Source organism: Gymnoscopelus braueri, assembly GCF_963280865.1.
Source record: "Gymnoscopelus braueri genome assembly, chromosome: 5".
NCBI classification, from domain to species: domain Eukaryota; kingdom Metazoa; phylum Chordata; class Actinopteri; order Myctophiformes; family Myctophidae; genus Gymnoscopelus; species Gymnoscopelus braueri.
The window spans coordinates 36,712,013-36,727,012 of NC_137606.1; the positions used below are offsets into that span (position 1 = coordinate 36,712,013).

Here is a 15,000-nt window from a genome sequence, read left to right on the forward strand (position 1 = left end):
CCGGTTACAATTCTTCGATTGGCTAGGGTTCTGTGACGCAAACCGGAAGCGGTTGGGTTATAAAACCCCCTGCGTCACTAGGTTCGTCTTTTTGGCTGATCCCGTCACGGCCACTTGGCCGGTATCATGCGGGGTCAGCTCCCCACTTGGGGAGCAGAACTGGCGCTCTTCTTGCCCCAACGGACAGGGCCACGGGCGGCTCCACACTAAAGACAATACGGTTGCCACGGTGTCCTTTGAGTCTGATATGTGTGTGTCAAATGTGCATCCTGTGTGTGGAATAAACCTATTGCCAAAATCACAAATGCTCATTTCTTCTCATTCGAATGATCGAGGCAGATCGTACCCCGAAGCAAATGGGGTGCCCTGTCCTCAAATCTCTGCTATGAGCCCTCAGTGTTCGGTTTGCACCCTGGACGGCATTCCGAACACTGTAGGGACAGGTCATGTGCGTGCCATGAACATGATGAATCAAATGCAGGTAGTAGAACCTATTGCTATGAATCAAATGTCTCTAAAGTGTTGTTTTCAGAATGTGAAACAGGGGCCCTCTGTAATAAAAAAAACGTTTCTAACTGCGCCATTGCAGTTCCTTCTTCCGTCCGGCAGATGGCTGCAAAGCTCATCTGTAGGACGGTCGAAGGCCAAAATGGCGGCCTCCCTCAACCTCCCCAAAATGGCGGACGAGGAAAGGCGGAAGTGTACATTCCAGAAGGCCCCGGTGTTACACCACCAAGACTCCCCTAGTGGGATGAAAGTCTTGTTCCGTGTAACAACAGCAACACCGCACAAAAGGTCCGCCCAGTCGACCTCCCTAAGATGGCGGATGTCAAGAGGCGGAAGTTGACAGGTCGGAGGGCCCCGGTGTTACCCCATCGACACTCCCCGGGTGGGACGAAAGTATCGTTCCGGGTAACAACAACACAGAGGAAGGGTTCCGCTGTCACGTCGCCCGGAGTGACGACGCCTCCCGTTCCCATGGAAACAGGCACGTCCTCCAAGGCGGTGAGCTCATCGTGTCCGTTGCACGGACAGAGGCTACCGCTGCTGCCCCTCGTGGACGCCTTCCCAATGATCAGAACGATCGGACCGGAAGTATCACGAGTTACCTTGGTAACGGGCCAGCGCTCCTTGGAGCAGGTGACGTCATTAGCCCCCACCATCCCCACGAACCCTCTAGCTCGTTGCATAGCGCGATGGAAAACTTGCAAACCAAACCCCTGGGTGCTGCGCACGGTCCAAAAGGGGTACAGGTCGCAATTTTCCAGCAAATCTCCCTTAACAGACGGTTGTTTTCTCTCGAGCGTCAGGCCAAGCTAAAGCCGCTAAAACGCTGAGAGAGGAAGTTGTGACACTACTGAGCAAGGGTGCAATCAGAGAATTATCCCCGAATCAGAGCCGGTGGGGTTTCTATTCGGAATATTTCCTGGTGAAAAAGAAAGGGGGGGCGTAAGACCTATTCTGAACCTAAAAGGTTTAAATAGATTTCTGAAGGTCTTACATTTTCGAATGCTGACAACGGCCACATTGTTACGCTCGATACGTCAAGGAGATTGGTGGACGAGTATAGATCTCAAGGATGCCTATTTTCACGTCCCAATCTACCCCTCACACCGGAAGTTCCTGCGTTTTGGCTTTGAAGTCAAAATATACTAATACACGGTGCTCCCGTTCGGCATGTCGCTAAGCCCTCGGGTCTTTGTGAAATGCACGGACGCGGCTATTGCCCCGCTGCGCCAACAGGGTCTCCGTCTGGCGACGTACATAGATGACTGGCTGTTGGCAGCGGGGTCGAGGGAAGAGGTGGCGTGGCACACGGTGTTGGCCATTGCGCACCTAACATCCCTGGGGTTCACGATCAACACTCAAAAGAGTGTCTTGATCCCATCCCAACGAGCCACCTTCGTGGGGATTTCTCTGGATTCAACCACAATGGTGGCGCGCCTGTCTCAGGACAGGATAGCCAGCTTCCTGGCGTGTGTGCGCTCTTTACGCGTGGGGCGCAGAGTCACGTACAGGACATGCATGCAAGCGGCGGGTCTCATGGCCTCGGCCATACACCTAATACGGTTGGGCAGATTCCACATGAGACCTTTTCAGAGGTGGATGCGGGCTTTAAGGATCCCGCACACCATGAGCTCTCGAAAGGTGGTGGTATCTCCATGGTGCGTAACGACGCAGCAGCCGTGGTCGCAGGCGTCCTTCCTGTCCGAAGGGGTCAGGATAGGCGCGGTAGTGTCACGAAAAGTGATTACCACGGACGCTCTCAGGTTGGGGGGCTGTCCACGAAGGCTACTCAGCCAGGGGGGTGTGGAACTCCGCTCAGAAGGAGTACCACATCAACTACCTGGAGCTGTTGGCAGTCTTCCTCGCTCTCGAACGGTTCGAGAGCCGCATTGTGGGGTGCCATGTTCTGGTCAGAACGGACAACACCACAACGATGTGCTATGTCAACAAGCAAGGGTTGTGTTGGACAAATTAGCACGCGAACTGACGCTCTGGAGCATGTCGTGCCTAGCCTCGCTACGCGCCTCCCATGTACCGGGCCTCCTCAACAGCGGAGCGGATCTGCTGTCTAGAGGCGAGCTTCGGTACGAGGAGTGGTCTCTCAACCCGCAGGTTGCGAACCTGATCTGGGTCCGGTTCGGACGGGCTCAGGTTGACTTGTTTGCATCCGGTGGGAACGCGAAGTGCCCACGGTTCTTCTCAATGAGTCACAAGGACTTCTCCTTGGGGGTGGATGCTTTGGCGCACATCTGGCCAGACGTTCTGCTGTATGCCTTCCCGCCCTTGGAACTGATCCCTCCAACGTTGGAGAGGATCAGGATCCAGGGTCGGGACTGTGCTGCTGGTGGCTCCAGCATGGGGTGTGTGGAGATCGGAGATTACTCCTCTCCTCTACGCCGAGCCATGGCCTCTCCCGCTGTTCAGAGACCTTCTGAGACAGGGCGGGGATGAGGTATTTCACGAGCACCCTCAGACATTGGACCTTTGGGTCTGGCCCGTGAAAGGCTAGGCTTGGTCGGCTCTAAATGGATTAGGCCGGTGGACGGGTCTTGGTTCCCTGTAAGCTACACGCGTTGGCATGCAGGCGCTCTCTGTGAGCCCAGGTTACCTGCAGTTTTCAGACAATCGGCAGGAGGTTTCTGTTGGAACCTGGCCTGGCCTTGGTGTCTGGGACTGGCGTGATAGCTAGTGGGGGCTTTTCTTCCACAACCAAGGTGTGGCGGCATCTGGGTTGATGCCCACAGTCTTAGGTGTGGAGGCAATTGGCGGCCAGGGAGGTAGTGTACGTACTTTGGGGCACGTTTTCTCCTTCTGCTGGCCTGCCATTGTGAAACCTTGACAGAGGTCTTGACCTATGTGACCCCAGCTTGACCATGATGGCACTACGGGTGTCACTCGCAGTCTGGGTGGGGTGGGGTAGCTATAGTCAGGGGAGGTTGGCGCATGCCTGGGGCTGGCCTCTTCCCCCGGCTGGTAGTCTCCTTTCTGCTTCCCCGGGACCGGCTGGGCCAGGTCCGGGGGTGAAAGGGCGAGAAAGGGGCCTGACTCTCTCTTGGAGGGGTCAGACTTGTCTGACGGGCCTTTGTCTTACATCCCTTCCGTCTTGACCTAAGGGGTCATGCGTCTGGAGGTCAGGGTCTTGGGCCATGGGCGTACGGGTTGGGTAGGGTTGCTGCCTGGGACTCCCCAGGGGGCGTTTATGTGTCCCATAAGTAAGTATCTTAAGAAGGAACGAAATAATAACTAGGGGTTACGTAGGTAACCCCAGTTTTATTAGTTCCGTAGTAAGATACTTACCAAATACCCCTTCTGTGCGCTTCAACTAGCGTGCAGAGTGAAGGGTTTAAGAGGACGAACCTAGTGACGCAGGGGGTTTTATAACCCAACCGCTTCCGGTTTGCGTCACAGAACCCTAGCCAATCGAAGAATTGTAACCGGGAGTTCATGTGTTGTGCTCTGTGCATCGCTAGAGAGCGATGATATCCCATAAGTAAGTATCTTACAACGGAACTAATAAAACTGGGGTTACCACGTAACCCATAGTTACTAGTTACTTTGTAGATTTTGATTATAATTAAAAAACATGCATTAACCACTTTAGCCATATATATACTTCGGCCATTTGATGCATTGTGAGCTTGTAGATCTGCTATTTTCAAAAGATTTGTATATTGAGCTTGTGAAATGGGACATCCTGCATAATGAGTACTTTTACTTTTGGTACTTTAAGTATATTTTGATGACAATACTTTTGCACTTTAACTTTTTTAAGTACATTTTAAATACCTGACTTTTACTTGTAACTGAGTATTTCTAGATTGTGGTATTGATACTTTTACTTAAGTATTTTTCCACCACTGTCCCTCCCTCCCTGCCTCTCTGGACCCAGCCACATACCTGTGACGGTGAGCTGCCTCTCAGAGCTGACGGTGGCAGCGTCATTGCTGGCGATGCAGGTGTAGTTTCCGTTGTGCTTGAGGGAAACCTTGGAGATCTGCAGGGAGCTCATGAACTCCTTGGTGTCGATGGTGATGCCCGAGGAGGGCACGATCTCCTGGCCGTCCTTGCGCCAGGTGATGTGTATGGGCATGTCCCCGGACGACACCACGCAGGCGATGTACATAAGCTTTCCAACGGAGGTCGCCGGAAAGTCGAATGGCTGAATCAGCGGGGGAACTGGGAAGAGAGTTAAAGTCAATATTCAGTATTCAAGAGGTCGGTATTCGTCAAATACTCATGCAAGTACAGTATGTGCAGAGATGTTGGTGTAGACTGTGCTAACAATGTCCAACATATGTTATGTAAATAAGGGATAACACAAGTGGGTAAAAAGTAGTAATAAAGTGCAAAATATGTAGAGCATGAAAAGTATAGACATTTTAAAGTAATGACAAATCTGTATCAATATAGGCTACACAGAAATTGGTGTAGAGAATGACCAAATAGCATACAATATAATGTGACCTGGCAATTTAGAATTTGAAATCGCATCTTCCATACTGTAGGTTACTGAGGTAGGATTATTTGGTGGCCAATGGAAAATATACAGAATATAGAATATACAGAATATAAATGGGCGAATAAATTAGCTACCGAGATACACAGAATAATGCATTCTTGCAGGATGACCAAAGTATACACCTAGTGTAAATAACACTAAATATTAGGTGATGTGCAAGAAATGTGCAAAGACATTTGTCAAAAACATAAAGAATAATTATAGCTGCCTGTGCAGTAATGAACGGGGGCAGGCAATTGGAAGCGGAAGTGGAGGAAAAGGAGGAAACGGAGAAAGATTGAAAATATCAACAGGAGGAAGACAAATGAGAAATAGAGGAGGGTGGATATGTCTGGATCAAAATGCTCATTTAAACATTAAAGCCGGCTTCTATACTCCATGAACACTGCGTGTTCTCTCTCTCTCTCTCGTGGCCACACACAAATAAGACTGGGAAACACTACCACCCTCAAAGATCTGTACATTAATACAAATGGAAATCACTTCAGGTCAACTGCTGTTGTTTTTAAATGTATATATGTCAAGTATATATACTTGACATATATAGTGTAGTACATGTGTAGTACATGTAGTACATATATATAAATAAACATGACTTGACAATAACTACATCTGCAATGGTTGGAGGTGGTCTCCCGAGTCTTCCATTGAGACATTTTGACCCTGGTGTCAGGTAGGACACCTAATAAAGTTATTTGAACCAGATGGCATACCAGATTAGACATTAGATGTGCCTCCATTGTTATTGTACTTCGGAAATCATTGCAAATGCAAATATTTGCCTTATCTTTAAAGGAAATATAAGTATACATTTCATAATCTTGTGATTCATGGACATATTCTGACTATTCTGACTTTGACCTCTGACTTCTAACAATCTCACAACGCGTCACACTGCAACATGTTGTGTTTGCAGAGCTACTATTTTTGCAATTGTTTTGTATTTTTTTTAAATGTCACCTCTAACGATATGCCCAAAATAGGGATGCCAGGTTGAAAGTGGTTAACAAAATGTAACCCATGGCCCACGCGAAGTGCCATTTTGACCAACCCAGCCCATGACCTAAAATGAGTTTGACACCCCTGAACTATATAGTGGAGGAAAAGAAATTGCGCAAGTTAACAGTTGCCGTTAAAGGGAGGAAGAGAAGGTAATACAGGGATGAGAAGGGGAGAGTGCAGAGGAGGGAAGACAGGGTGAAACAGGGGGCATAGACGGAGAGGAGACAGAATGAGAGACAGAGGGACAATTGGAAATGAAGACAGAAAAATAGAGGTGAATAAAAATGGGGGCCGTTAAAATGAGTGGTGGGGGGGTGTGAGGGAGAGGTGAGGATAGAGATTTGAGACGGAGATAAAGAAGTGAAACATAGAGAAAATCAGATGAGGAGACACGGCAAGGCTATGCGTCGACGGATAGATTTGAGGATTCGGGGGCACGGAGAGGACAGGAGTGAGAGAGGGAGCGATGAGTGATGAGGGCGGGGGACGGGGAGGGCGGGGAGTAGGCAGAGTTTGAATTTGAATTTTCAGATGCACCCGTTTCAAGGATGTGTCTCTCTGGCTGACAGGCTGATTGCTAAAGCAGCGGCCTGTCCGTCTGTCGCTTTCTGCCTGTCTGGCACACGATCAGAAAAAAATTGCTTTCGCTTTTTGCTGTCGACCAGACCCTTTCCACAAAACATTTAAATGAAAACAAAAGTGACAAAAACGAAATGTCATTTTTGTCGGGCGACACTCGTCAAAAGGTATAAAATAGAATTCATGCCTAATTTGCTCCATTGTGCGATGGTGTTGTGTCCGATTTTCAAGCTCACAATGCGCGAGCTTGAAGTTTGGCTATTTTTGGCGCAAGACACCATCATGCGACAAAAAAAAATGTAATCGGGCTTAAGCCTGAACCCACGAGAGCGATCCTTCCACAACAACTCTACTTTACCAGACCCACTACCCACCTCACTGCAGCCCCTCTGCCCACCTACCCAGTACCCACCCACCAACCCCTCCCCTCCCCTCCACCCCAACGTCCCACCCCACCCTGCCCTGCTCAAGCCAGCCCATAATAGCTGCTCTAATTAGAGCCCCATCCGCAGGGGGAAAGAACGGTGTTGCCATGGAGACCAGTGGAGGTGATGGTGGTGGTGTGGAGGGAGGGAGGGAGGGGGGTTACAGCTGAGACATCTGGGGGATTTAATCTGGGCCTCGTTAAAATTCATCTAATTAAATCAGAGACATGACGAGCACGCACGCACACACAAGTGTGCTCTCACGCACGCACGCACGCACGCACGCACGCACGCACGCACGCACGCACGCACGCACGCACGCACGCACGCACGCACGCACGCACGCACACACACACACACACACACACACACACACACACACACACACACACACACACAGGAACACCACCAAGACCACCGTGCAGCAGCGGCCTCACATGTCAGACAGATATGCTCACAACCCCCCCCCCCCCCCCACACACACACACACACACACACACACACCCCCACACAGACGACAACTTCCTAAAACAAACATGCCATGCATGTCTCGCCACAGAGACACATAGAGGAGAGCAAATAAGATACAAGCTGACATACAGAACATCATACACCCCCCCCCCACACACCCCCCCCCACACACACACACACACACACACACACAAACATACACCACTCATACATATACACACAAACACAATCTGGAACAATAGGACTCCGCTCTGTGTAATTGCTGAGTGGTTGAGAGGGTGCACTAGGCACTCCGCCCCTTAATCAGAGGTTATTAGAGGCAATGCATACAGCTCTCTCTAGCATTCCCTCCCATTACTCCCTCTCTCCTCTCTCCTCTCTCTCTCTCTCCCCCTCACCCTCCCGCTCTCTCCCCCCTGTGTTTCACTTTCTCCCCCTCCTGCTCTCAATCAGTCTCATTCACCCCCACCTACCGTCCATCTCGTCCACATTCATCGTTTTTGCCATTTACAGTTTCTCTCCACTTTTTGCCACAATAGAAACCCTGTCAACCCAAAGATACTCAGTCAGTTATTATCCAGTTACTTTATTGTCTATCTATGGCTCACCTCACCAGCACTTCGGCAATAAGCTTGTTAAAAGCTCTATTATGCACCTACGAAAGATGAGTCATGTATATCCACAGCCTTATTTTATGTGAAGTTATAGATCTGCTCTTTTAACCTGAATCATATTGTTCTGTTGTGAGTCGAGGACATGTGAAAATCTGCTATAAATGTATTTCAATGAAGATTCAGGTTAATAATATTTTGATACAGTATGTAGGATAGATAGAATACATCTTTATCTCTGCCAGGCCGGGAGGTGGAGATCACATTTTCAACCCTGTGTTAATCTTGGATACTGCTGGACCGATCAGCATCAAACCAAGACAGACACTACAGCCCCGATTTAAAAAAAAGGGGCATACATTTTTTCATGGGGGTGCTATAAACAGGCCCCTTTATGTTTTAACCTATAACTCTTGAACTAACCTCACCCCAGATTCCTCGCACCCTGATGGCCACAACCCACGACTGCAACCCATAGCCCTGGCTATGCAACCCAACCTGGCCTGAGATATGCCCTCTTTTCTAGTTTCATTCTGTGTACATTTCTAGAGTAAAAAGACCTCCAGTCAGTTCAGGTTTGTCAATTCAGCCAGCCACTTGACTGTGGTTCTGGCCTTGATGACCTTGCAGGCTTATGCAAAGGCTAAAATGTAACTTAGATAGAATGTTATGTAGACAGATGCCAGGTCATTGTTGACCTGGCATCCTATAGTGTGTATAGTTTCAATGTACAGGCTGATGATATAGGTTCTTGGTTTACGTATGTAGTAGTTATTAATGGATTATTGGTTTTCTTATATATTACTTTATTATTATTATTTCTATGCATTTGATGTATTATCTTGTGTTGTCCTTACTTACTGTAAATCGCTCGGATTAAGAGCGTCTGCTTGTAAATATTGTATTTCTTTATTTTCATTTTATTAAACAAAACGATTTGTATATTTTTTGCATTTACCAGCACATGCTGGTGGTATATACAATGCACACTGCACATGTATATTTTACAACCCTCTGACACATTCACAGCCCTGAATGTGACCCCACCACACTGACCTTTGACAGTGACGTAGACCGTCTGGGTGATGAAGAGTTGCGGTTGGATGAGGACACTGCAGACGTATGCCCCCTCATCCATCCCCTTCTGAACGTCACTCAGCTTCAGCGTCCCCATTCTCATACACCACCTGGACACACAGAAGACAGACATTAAGATGCTCGCTGGACCGTTTTCTACTGCCGTCAAACGAGATGAGATGATAATAAAGTGCATGACTAAAGGGCCCCACACCATAACTACAGCGATAACTATAAATATATCATTTAAAAACACCTTGTGACTGAAGTGGATGGTGTCCACAACACAATTATTAACGGCAACGACAGTGATGAACAATATCGTCACACTTCCAGTGTGATTTGATGAACCACGGAAACACTGTGTTCTTCATCATATCTTTATAGTTATAATTGTTGGTATGGATGGCCTTAACCAATTTAACCCATATTAGTTGACAGGATTCCCCAGGCTTCTACAAGGCCCCCCTCCTGATCCAAAACAAAACAGGTAGATCGGCTATTTTTGCAAATGTTCACCCGGTATAGGGATGCAAGAGTTTCTTTCATGATCAGCACAGCACGTTTCTAAATAAAAAATCTAATAAAAAAGCCACCATTGAGATCGGTGTTTCAGGCAACAGAAGCCCCTCCTTGTACCAGTTGATTGGAGTAGTAAGGGTAACCAATCACACGGCAGTTTATGAAAGTGTTTCTTCCTGCAATTGCAGTGATGTTCCTCATGGGCCGAATCCTGGTGGACCTGAGAAGAGAGACAGAGGGAGAGAGTGCGAGAGAGAGAGGAGAGAGAGAGAGAGTGAGAGAGAGAGAGAGAGAGAGAGAGAGAGGAGAGAGAGAGAGAGGGGGGGGGGGGGGAATTGAAGAGAGAGCAAGAGGAAAAGAGGGAGGTAATTAGTTGACGGTGTCAGAAGTGGGATATGGAATTTTAGGTATATAAAGGGAAGGTGAATTTGGGAAGGGAACGGGGAAGGAGGGAAGGAATAGAGGAAGAGAAGAAGATGAAGGGGGCAGGCAGATCTGTCCCCTATAAAGAATTGTTTCTAAAGCTTCTTTATCCTCCGTTGTACAGCTGTGTCGCTCAGTGAAACAACAATTTGTTTTGTTTTGTTCATCAGTTGAAAGTCTGTTATTTTCTGCGAGCGACACAGTCGTAGGATGAGGTATGAATTAAGCTTTAGTGTCTGTTTCCAGTGCCCTTACGGGTCAGTTTGGTTCTATTTGCACAATCTCAGAGATTCGGGTGATTCATACTTAGTTGATTCCGGTGTCACGCACCAAAAATAGCTGTTTTTGGTGTGCGTCAGCACGAGACAGCACACAACCAAGTATAAATCGGGCATTACACTCCTAGAATGATCTGGGTGGTCCAGGCACGTCCACTATATGTACAACTTGAACTGAAGCCCATTGTTCTCTACGTGCCACAGCCTAACGAGCATGTATTGTATTAACATTTAGTGCCGAGGACTGTAAAGGTCAAGTTCCATGGGCAACATTTGAGGCAATGGAGATGGGCAGTATACTACAGCAGGTAATTGGCAGTCAAAGTGGGACAAAATTAATTGACTCACATAGCGGCCCACAAAGGAGCAAAGCACCATGGGGGGGGAAAAAAGACGGCTGTCTTTCCGGTACCTGGTGTATAATGGTCCTAACACTGGGGAGGAGGACAGTGGGTTAAACGCAGAGAGACGGATAGACAATAATGGAGTGTCACCTGCCGAAAATAGCAGATCTACAAGTTCACCACCCTTTGCATCCGCGAGGTGTTGTGCATATAGATCGACGTATGACAACGTTTAAATCAGCTCTGAGATGGACAGACAGACAGACAGACAGACAGACAGACAGACAGACAGACAGACAGACAGACAGACAGACAGACAGACAGACAGACAGAATAAGTGTTGCACTATTTGAAGATACAGGGAGCTACCATTACCCAGTCATCCATTGCTTCTTCTCTGACCTTCTCACCATTGTTTGCCTCAGATCTTTGTTTTTGTCTCTCTTTCTTTGCCCCTCCCTCCTCCATTCTCTCTCTCTCTCTGTCTCCTCTCCTCTCTCTCTCCTCCCTCACTCAGCGGGTGTGGAGCTTTGAAGTCGCATCTCTGACAAGTCAAAGATGTATTATTAAGCAGCACTGTCGCATCGCTACACACACACACACACCCACACACCCACCCACACCCACACACACACACACACACACACACACACACACACACACACACACACACACACACACACACACACACACGTGATCCAAACATATTATGTCTGACATTGAGATGGGTGGCAATTTAAAGGAAAAACCTACATGAAGTATCTTAGTAAGGTGTTGAGCCACCAGAACAGTTTCATTGTACCTTGGCATGGATTGTGCAACTCTCTGGAGCTCTACTGGAGGGCTGGAACACCATTCTAACAATAGTTTCAGCTTGTGTGATGGTGGCTGTCCACTCAGTTTCTTCTTTTGCTTTTTGTTTGCATTTTTTGGTCAATTTGAACCACTTTAACTTTGATTACGAAAGTGGGGAACGCTGTCTAAACATGTCTGTCCTAAACCTCCAATAGGTGTTCAACTGGGTCAAGATCTGGTGACTTTGAAGGACGTAGCATATGATTCACATCATTTTCATCACAGGATAAAGGTGATCACTCAGAATAACTTTGTATTGATTTGCAGTGACCCTTCCAGTCTAAGTGGACCCAAACCATGCCAGGAAAAAGGCCCCCTCAGCAGAGCCACTGTCAGGTCACGCAATCAACCCTGTACTGTTCTCTTGGAGTGCATGCACTCGCCCACTTGTTAAGAATATGGAGAATATGACTCATCAGTCCATATCACTTTTCCCCACATGTCTGTAGACCAGTGCCTATGTTTTGTGCACCACTGAACTCTTGTGTGCATTTTGTCTTTGTAATGAGGGGCTTATGCACTGTAACCCTATTGTAGCATCCCTCTCTTGTCAGTTGAGTACTTGTCAACAGGCTGTTCTTGGTGACATAGTTTGATCACGTCCTGCATTGACATGCTCAAGCATTAGGGGTGTGCCGATACACTAATTTCACCAAACGATACGATACGATATTTGGCTCACAACTTCGATACGATTTCGATACGATACGATACGCACTTTTTTTTATTATGAAACATATATGGGGGAGAAAAAAAAGCAAATGCAAACAAATAATTCTGTTTTTGCATTATTCAGATATGCGAACTTGTAGCTTTTCAGCTACAATAGCCGTTTTGAATCACCTGACCCGAAAAAACAACAACATGTTGTCACCCTTTTCACTTCGGGGCTGTTTGCATGCCTGATTATTATTATTGTAAAAAAAAAAAAAAAAACGAAAACGATATATATTTTTTTCAAAACGATACATATCGTCACGAAAACGTATCGCGATATATCGCGGGACGCATTTCTGTTTTTCCTTAAATATCACGCCAATACATACACAAGCATCGAGGGGTCAAATGTGCACTTTGCACCACAATTTCCAACCCCAGTCACTGATGTCTTTCCCATAGATGAAAATGCAGATGCCACTTTAGTCACTGTTCCAATTGAAACTCTAGCCAGTTGAGCAGTCTTTAGTTGTGGCTGAAGCTGCTGCCATCCATGCCCCAAATAATCAACCCTCTATCACAGTCACTTTAACAGTAAACCTTTTCTCTTTCCATTATCCAAAATCGAGGTCAACTGGAAGTGGGCCTGGTCAGCATTTATATAGGCTACATTCCTCAGAGCATGAGAGCATGATAGGTTGTTAATTGTTTAATTGTATAACCACTAATTTCTTCAGGTTTTCCTTTAATTGTCCTTCAGTATGTCAATGTGACAAAATATGACAATGTTTAATCAATATAAAATATGATCATTACGTCTGCATTGTTTGCCACGTTCACTGCTGAATACCTGGCTGATCAGGATTGGCTGCATTGTGAACGTGTTGTATCAAATTACAATAAGTGGATACTGTCTCTGTGTGTGTGTGTGTGTGTGTGTGTGTGTGTGTGTGTGTGTGTGTGTGTGTGTGTGTGTGTGTGCGCGCGCGCTCGTGTGCGTGTGTGTGAGTGTGTGTGTGTGTGTGTGTGTGTGTGTGTGTGTGTGTATGTGTGTGTGTGTGTGTGTGTGTGTGTGTGTGTGTGTGTGTGCGTGCGCACGTGCTTGCATGTGCGTGTGCTTGTGCAAGTGTGTGTGTGTGTGTGTGTGTGTGTGTGTGTGTGTGTGTGTGTGTGTGTGTCAGTGTGCGGGTGTCAGTGTGCGTGTGTCAGTGTTTGTGTCAGCTTGCGTTACTGGAGGGGCTGAGACTCTTTGGCTCATTCTCACTCCAATAATCGTTTTGGCATGTCTCCTTAGAGCATAGTCACATGTCACAACTACACAACTCAAATAGAGAGAGAGAGAGAGAGAGAGAGAGAGAGAGAGAGAGAGAGAGAGAGAGAGAGAGAGAGAGAGAGAGAGAGAGAGAGATAGAGAGGAGAGAGAGAGAGAGAGAGAGAGAGAGAGAGAGAGAGAGAGAGAGAGAGAGAGAGAGAGACGTGGACAGACTGATACAGTGCTGTCCGTCACTGTCACTCTTCATCGTTGTTGTCCCCGATGACAGTGACATCACCAGCTCTGTCACTATAGGGTTCACTATCACTCGCTCCATGCACACTGGCACTCAACTCCTCCTCCTGGGTGCTCTAGTCTCATTTCATCTCCTCCTCTCCTCTTCCCTCTGTCCATGGCCATCTGTTTGTTCTGCTCCTACAGTTTCTTCGTGTCTCACATTCCTGTCTCCATTTCATCTCCAATTCAGCCTATATCTGGACTCTGCCTAGCTGTCTGTCTACGTATAAGCCTGTTTGCCTGTGCCTGTGCCTGTGCCTGTGCCTGTGCCTGTGCCTGTGCCTGTGCCTGTGCCTGTGCCTGTGCCTGTGCCTGTGCCTGTGCCTGTGCCTGTGCCTGTGTGTGCGTGCACGCAAGTACCTTAACAAAGAGAGTAGACAAAGAGAGATCAAATGAGACAGTGACAGACAGACATATGGGTCGAGAAGAACAAAAACAAAACAAACCGAGCAGAAGAAAACAACAAGATAGCCGGAAGGAAGAATGACGCACCAAGACAAACAAGATGAACCCAAACTAAGGAATAACATAATGAACACAGACATACTATGAACACACACAAGAGCAAACATAGATAAAATACACATAATGACTCAGAGACAGAGATAGAGACAGAGGAGTAAAGAATAGTTAGAATAGGATAGTATAGTATAGGATAGTATAGGATAGGATAGGATAGGATAGGATAGGATAGGATAGGATAGGATAGGATAGGATAGGATAGGATAGGATAGGATAGGATAGGATAGGATCAGATAAGACAAGATAAGATAGGGGTTAGGGTAGGGAGTAGGGATGGGGGGGGGGGTCAGGCCGTGAGAAGCCTCTTGTATGACTGATATTGAAAAGTAGACAGGCACCTCTTACGTTTATGCGCGCTTGGTACTCGGCACTACCGGCCGAGTTGCGTGCGGCGCAGCGATACACCCCTCCATCACGGATCTGCGGGCTGCTGACGTTCACGTGGCTGACTGTGCTGCCATTGGACAGTGTGTACTGGCTGGCTCGAAGGCGCGACAGGTCCCGGGCCACAGGCTCGTCGTCCAGGGTCCAGGTGATGGTGGGAGGCGGCGCTCCTTTGGCGGCGCACATGAGGGAGAACGGCTCGCCGGGGACCACCACCCGCTCACTGAAGGAGGCGATGATACGGGGCGTGCCATCTGGGTTAAGGAGGAGAGGGG

The 15,000-nt window shown here is 47.6% G+C and overlaps 1 protein-coding gene across 1 annotated transcript in view; it reads right to left on the reverse strand.

Annotated features, from left to right (window-relative positions):
• The window catches only part of dscaml1 (Down syndrome cell adhesion molecule like 1), a 134,651-nt gene that overhangs the window by 45,033 nt on the left and 74,618 nt on the right, over nt 1-15,000 (reverse strand). Inside the window, 7 exon segments of the mRNA XM_080428659.1 lie at nt 4,405-4,683; nt 9,171-9,285; nt 9,287-9,301; nt 9,788-9,838; nt 9,840-9,925; nt 9,928-9,933; nt 14,680-14,979. Coding sequence (XP_080284785.1) covers nt 4,405-4,683; nt 9,171-9,285; nt 9,287-9,301; nt 9,788-9,838; nt 9,840-9,925; nt 9,928-9,933; nt 14,680-14,979 — 852 coding nt within the window.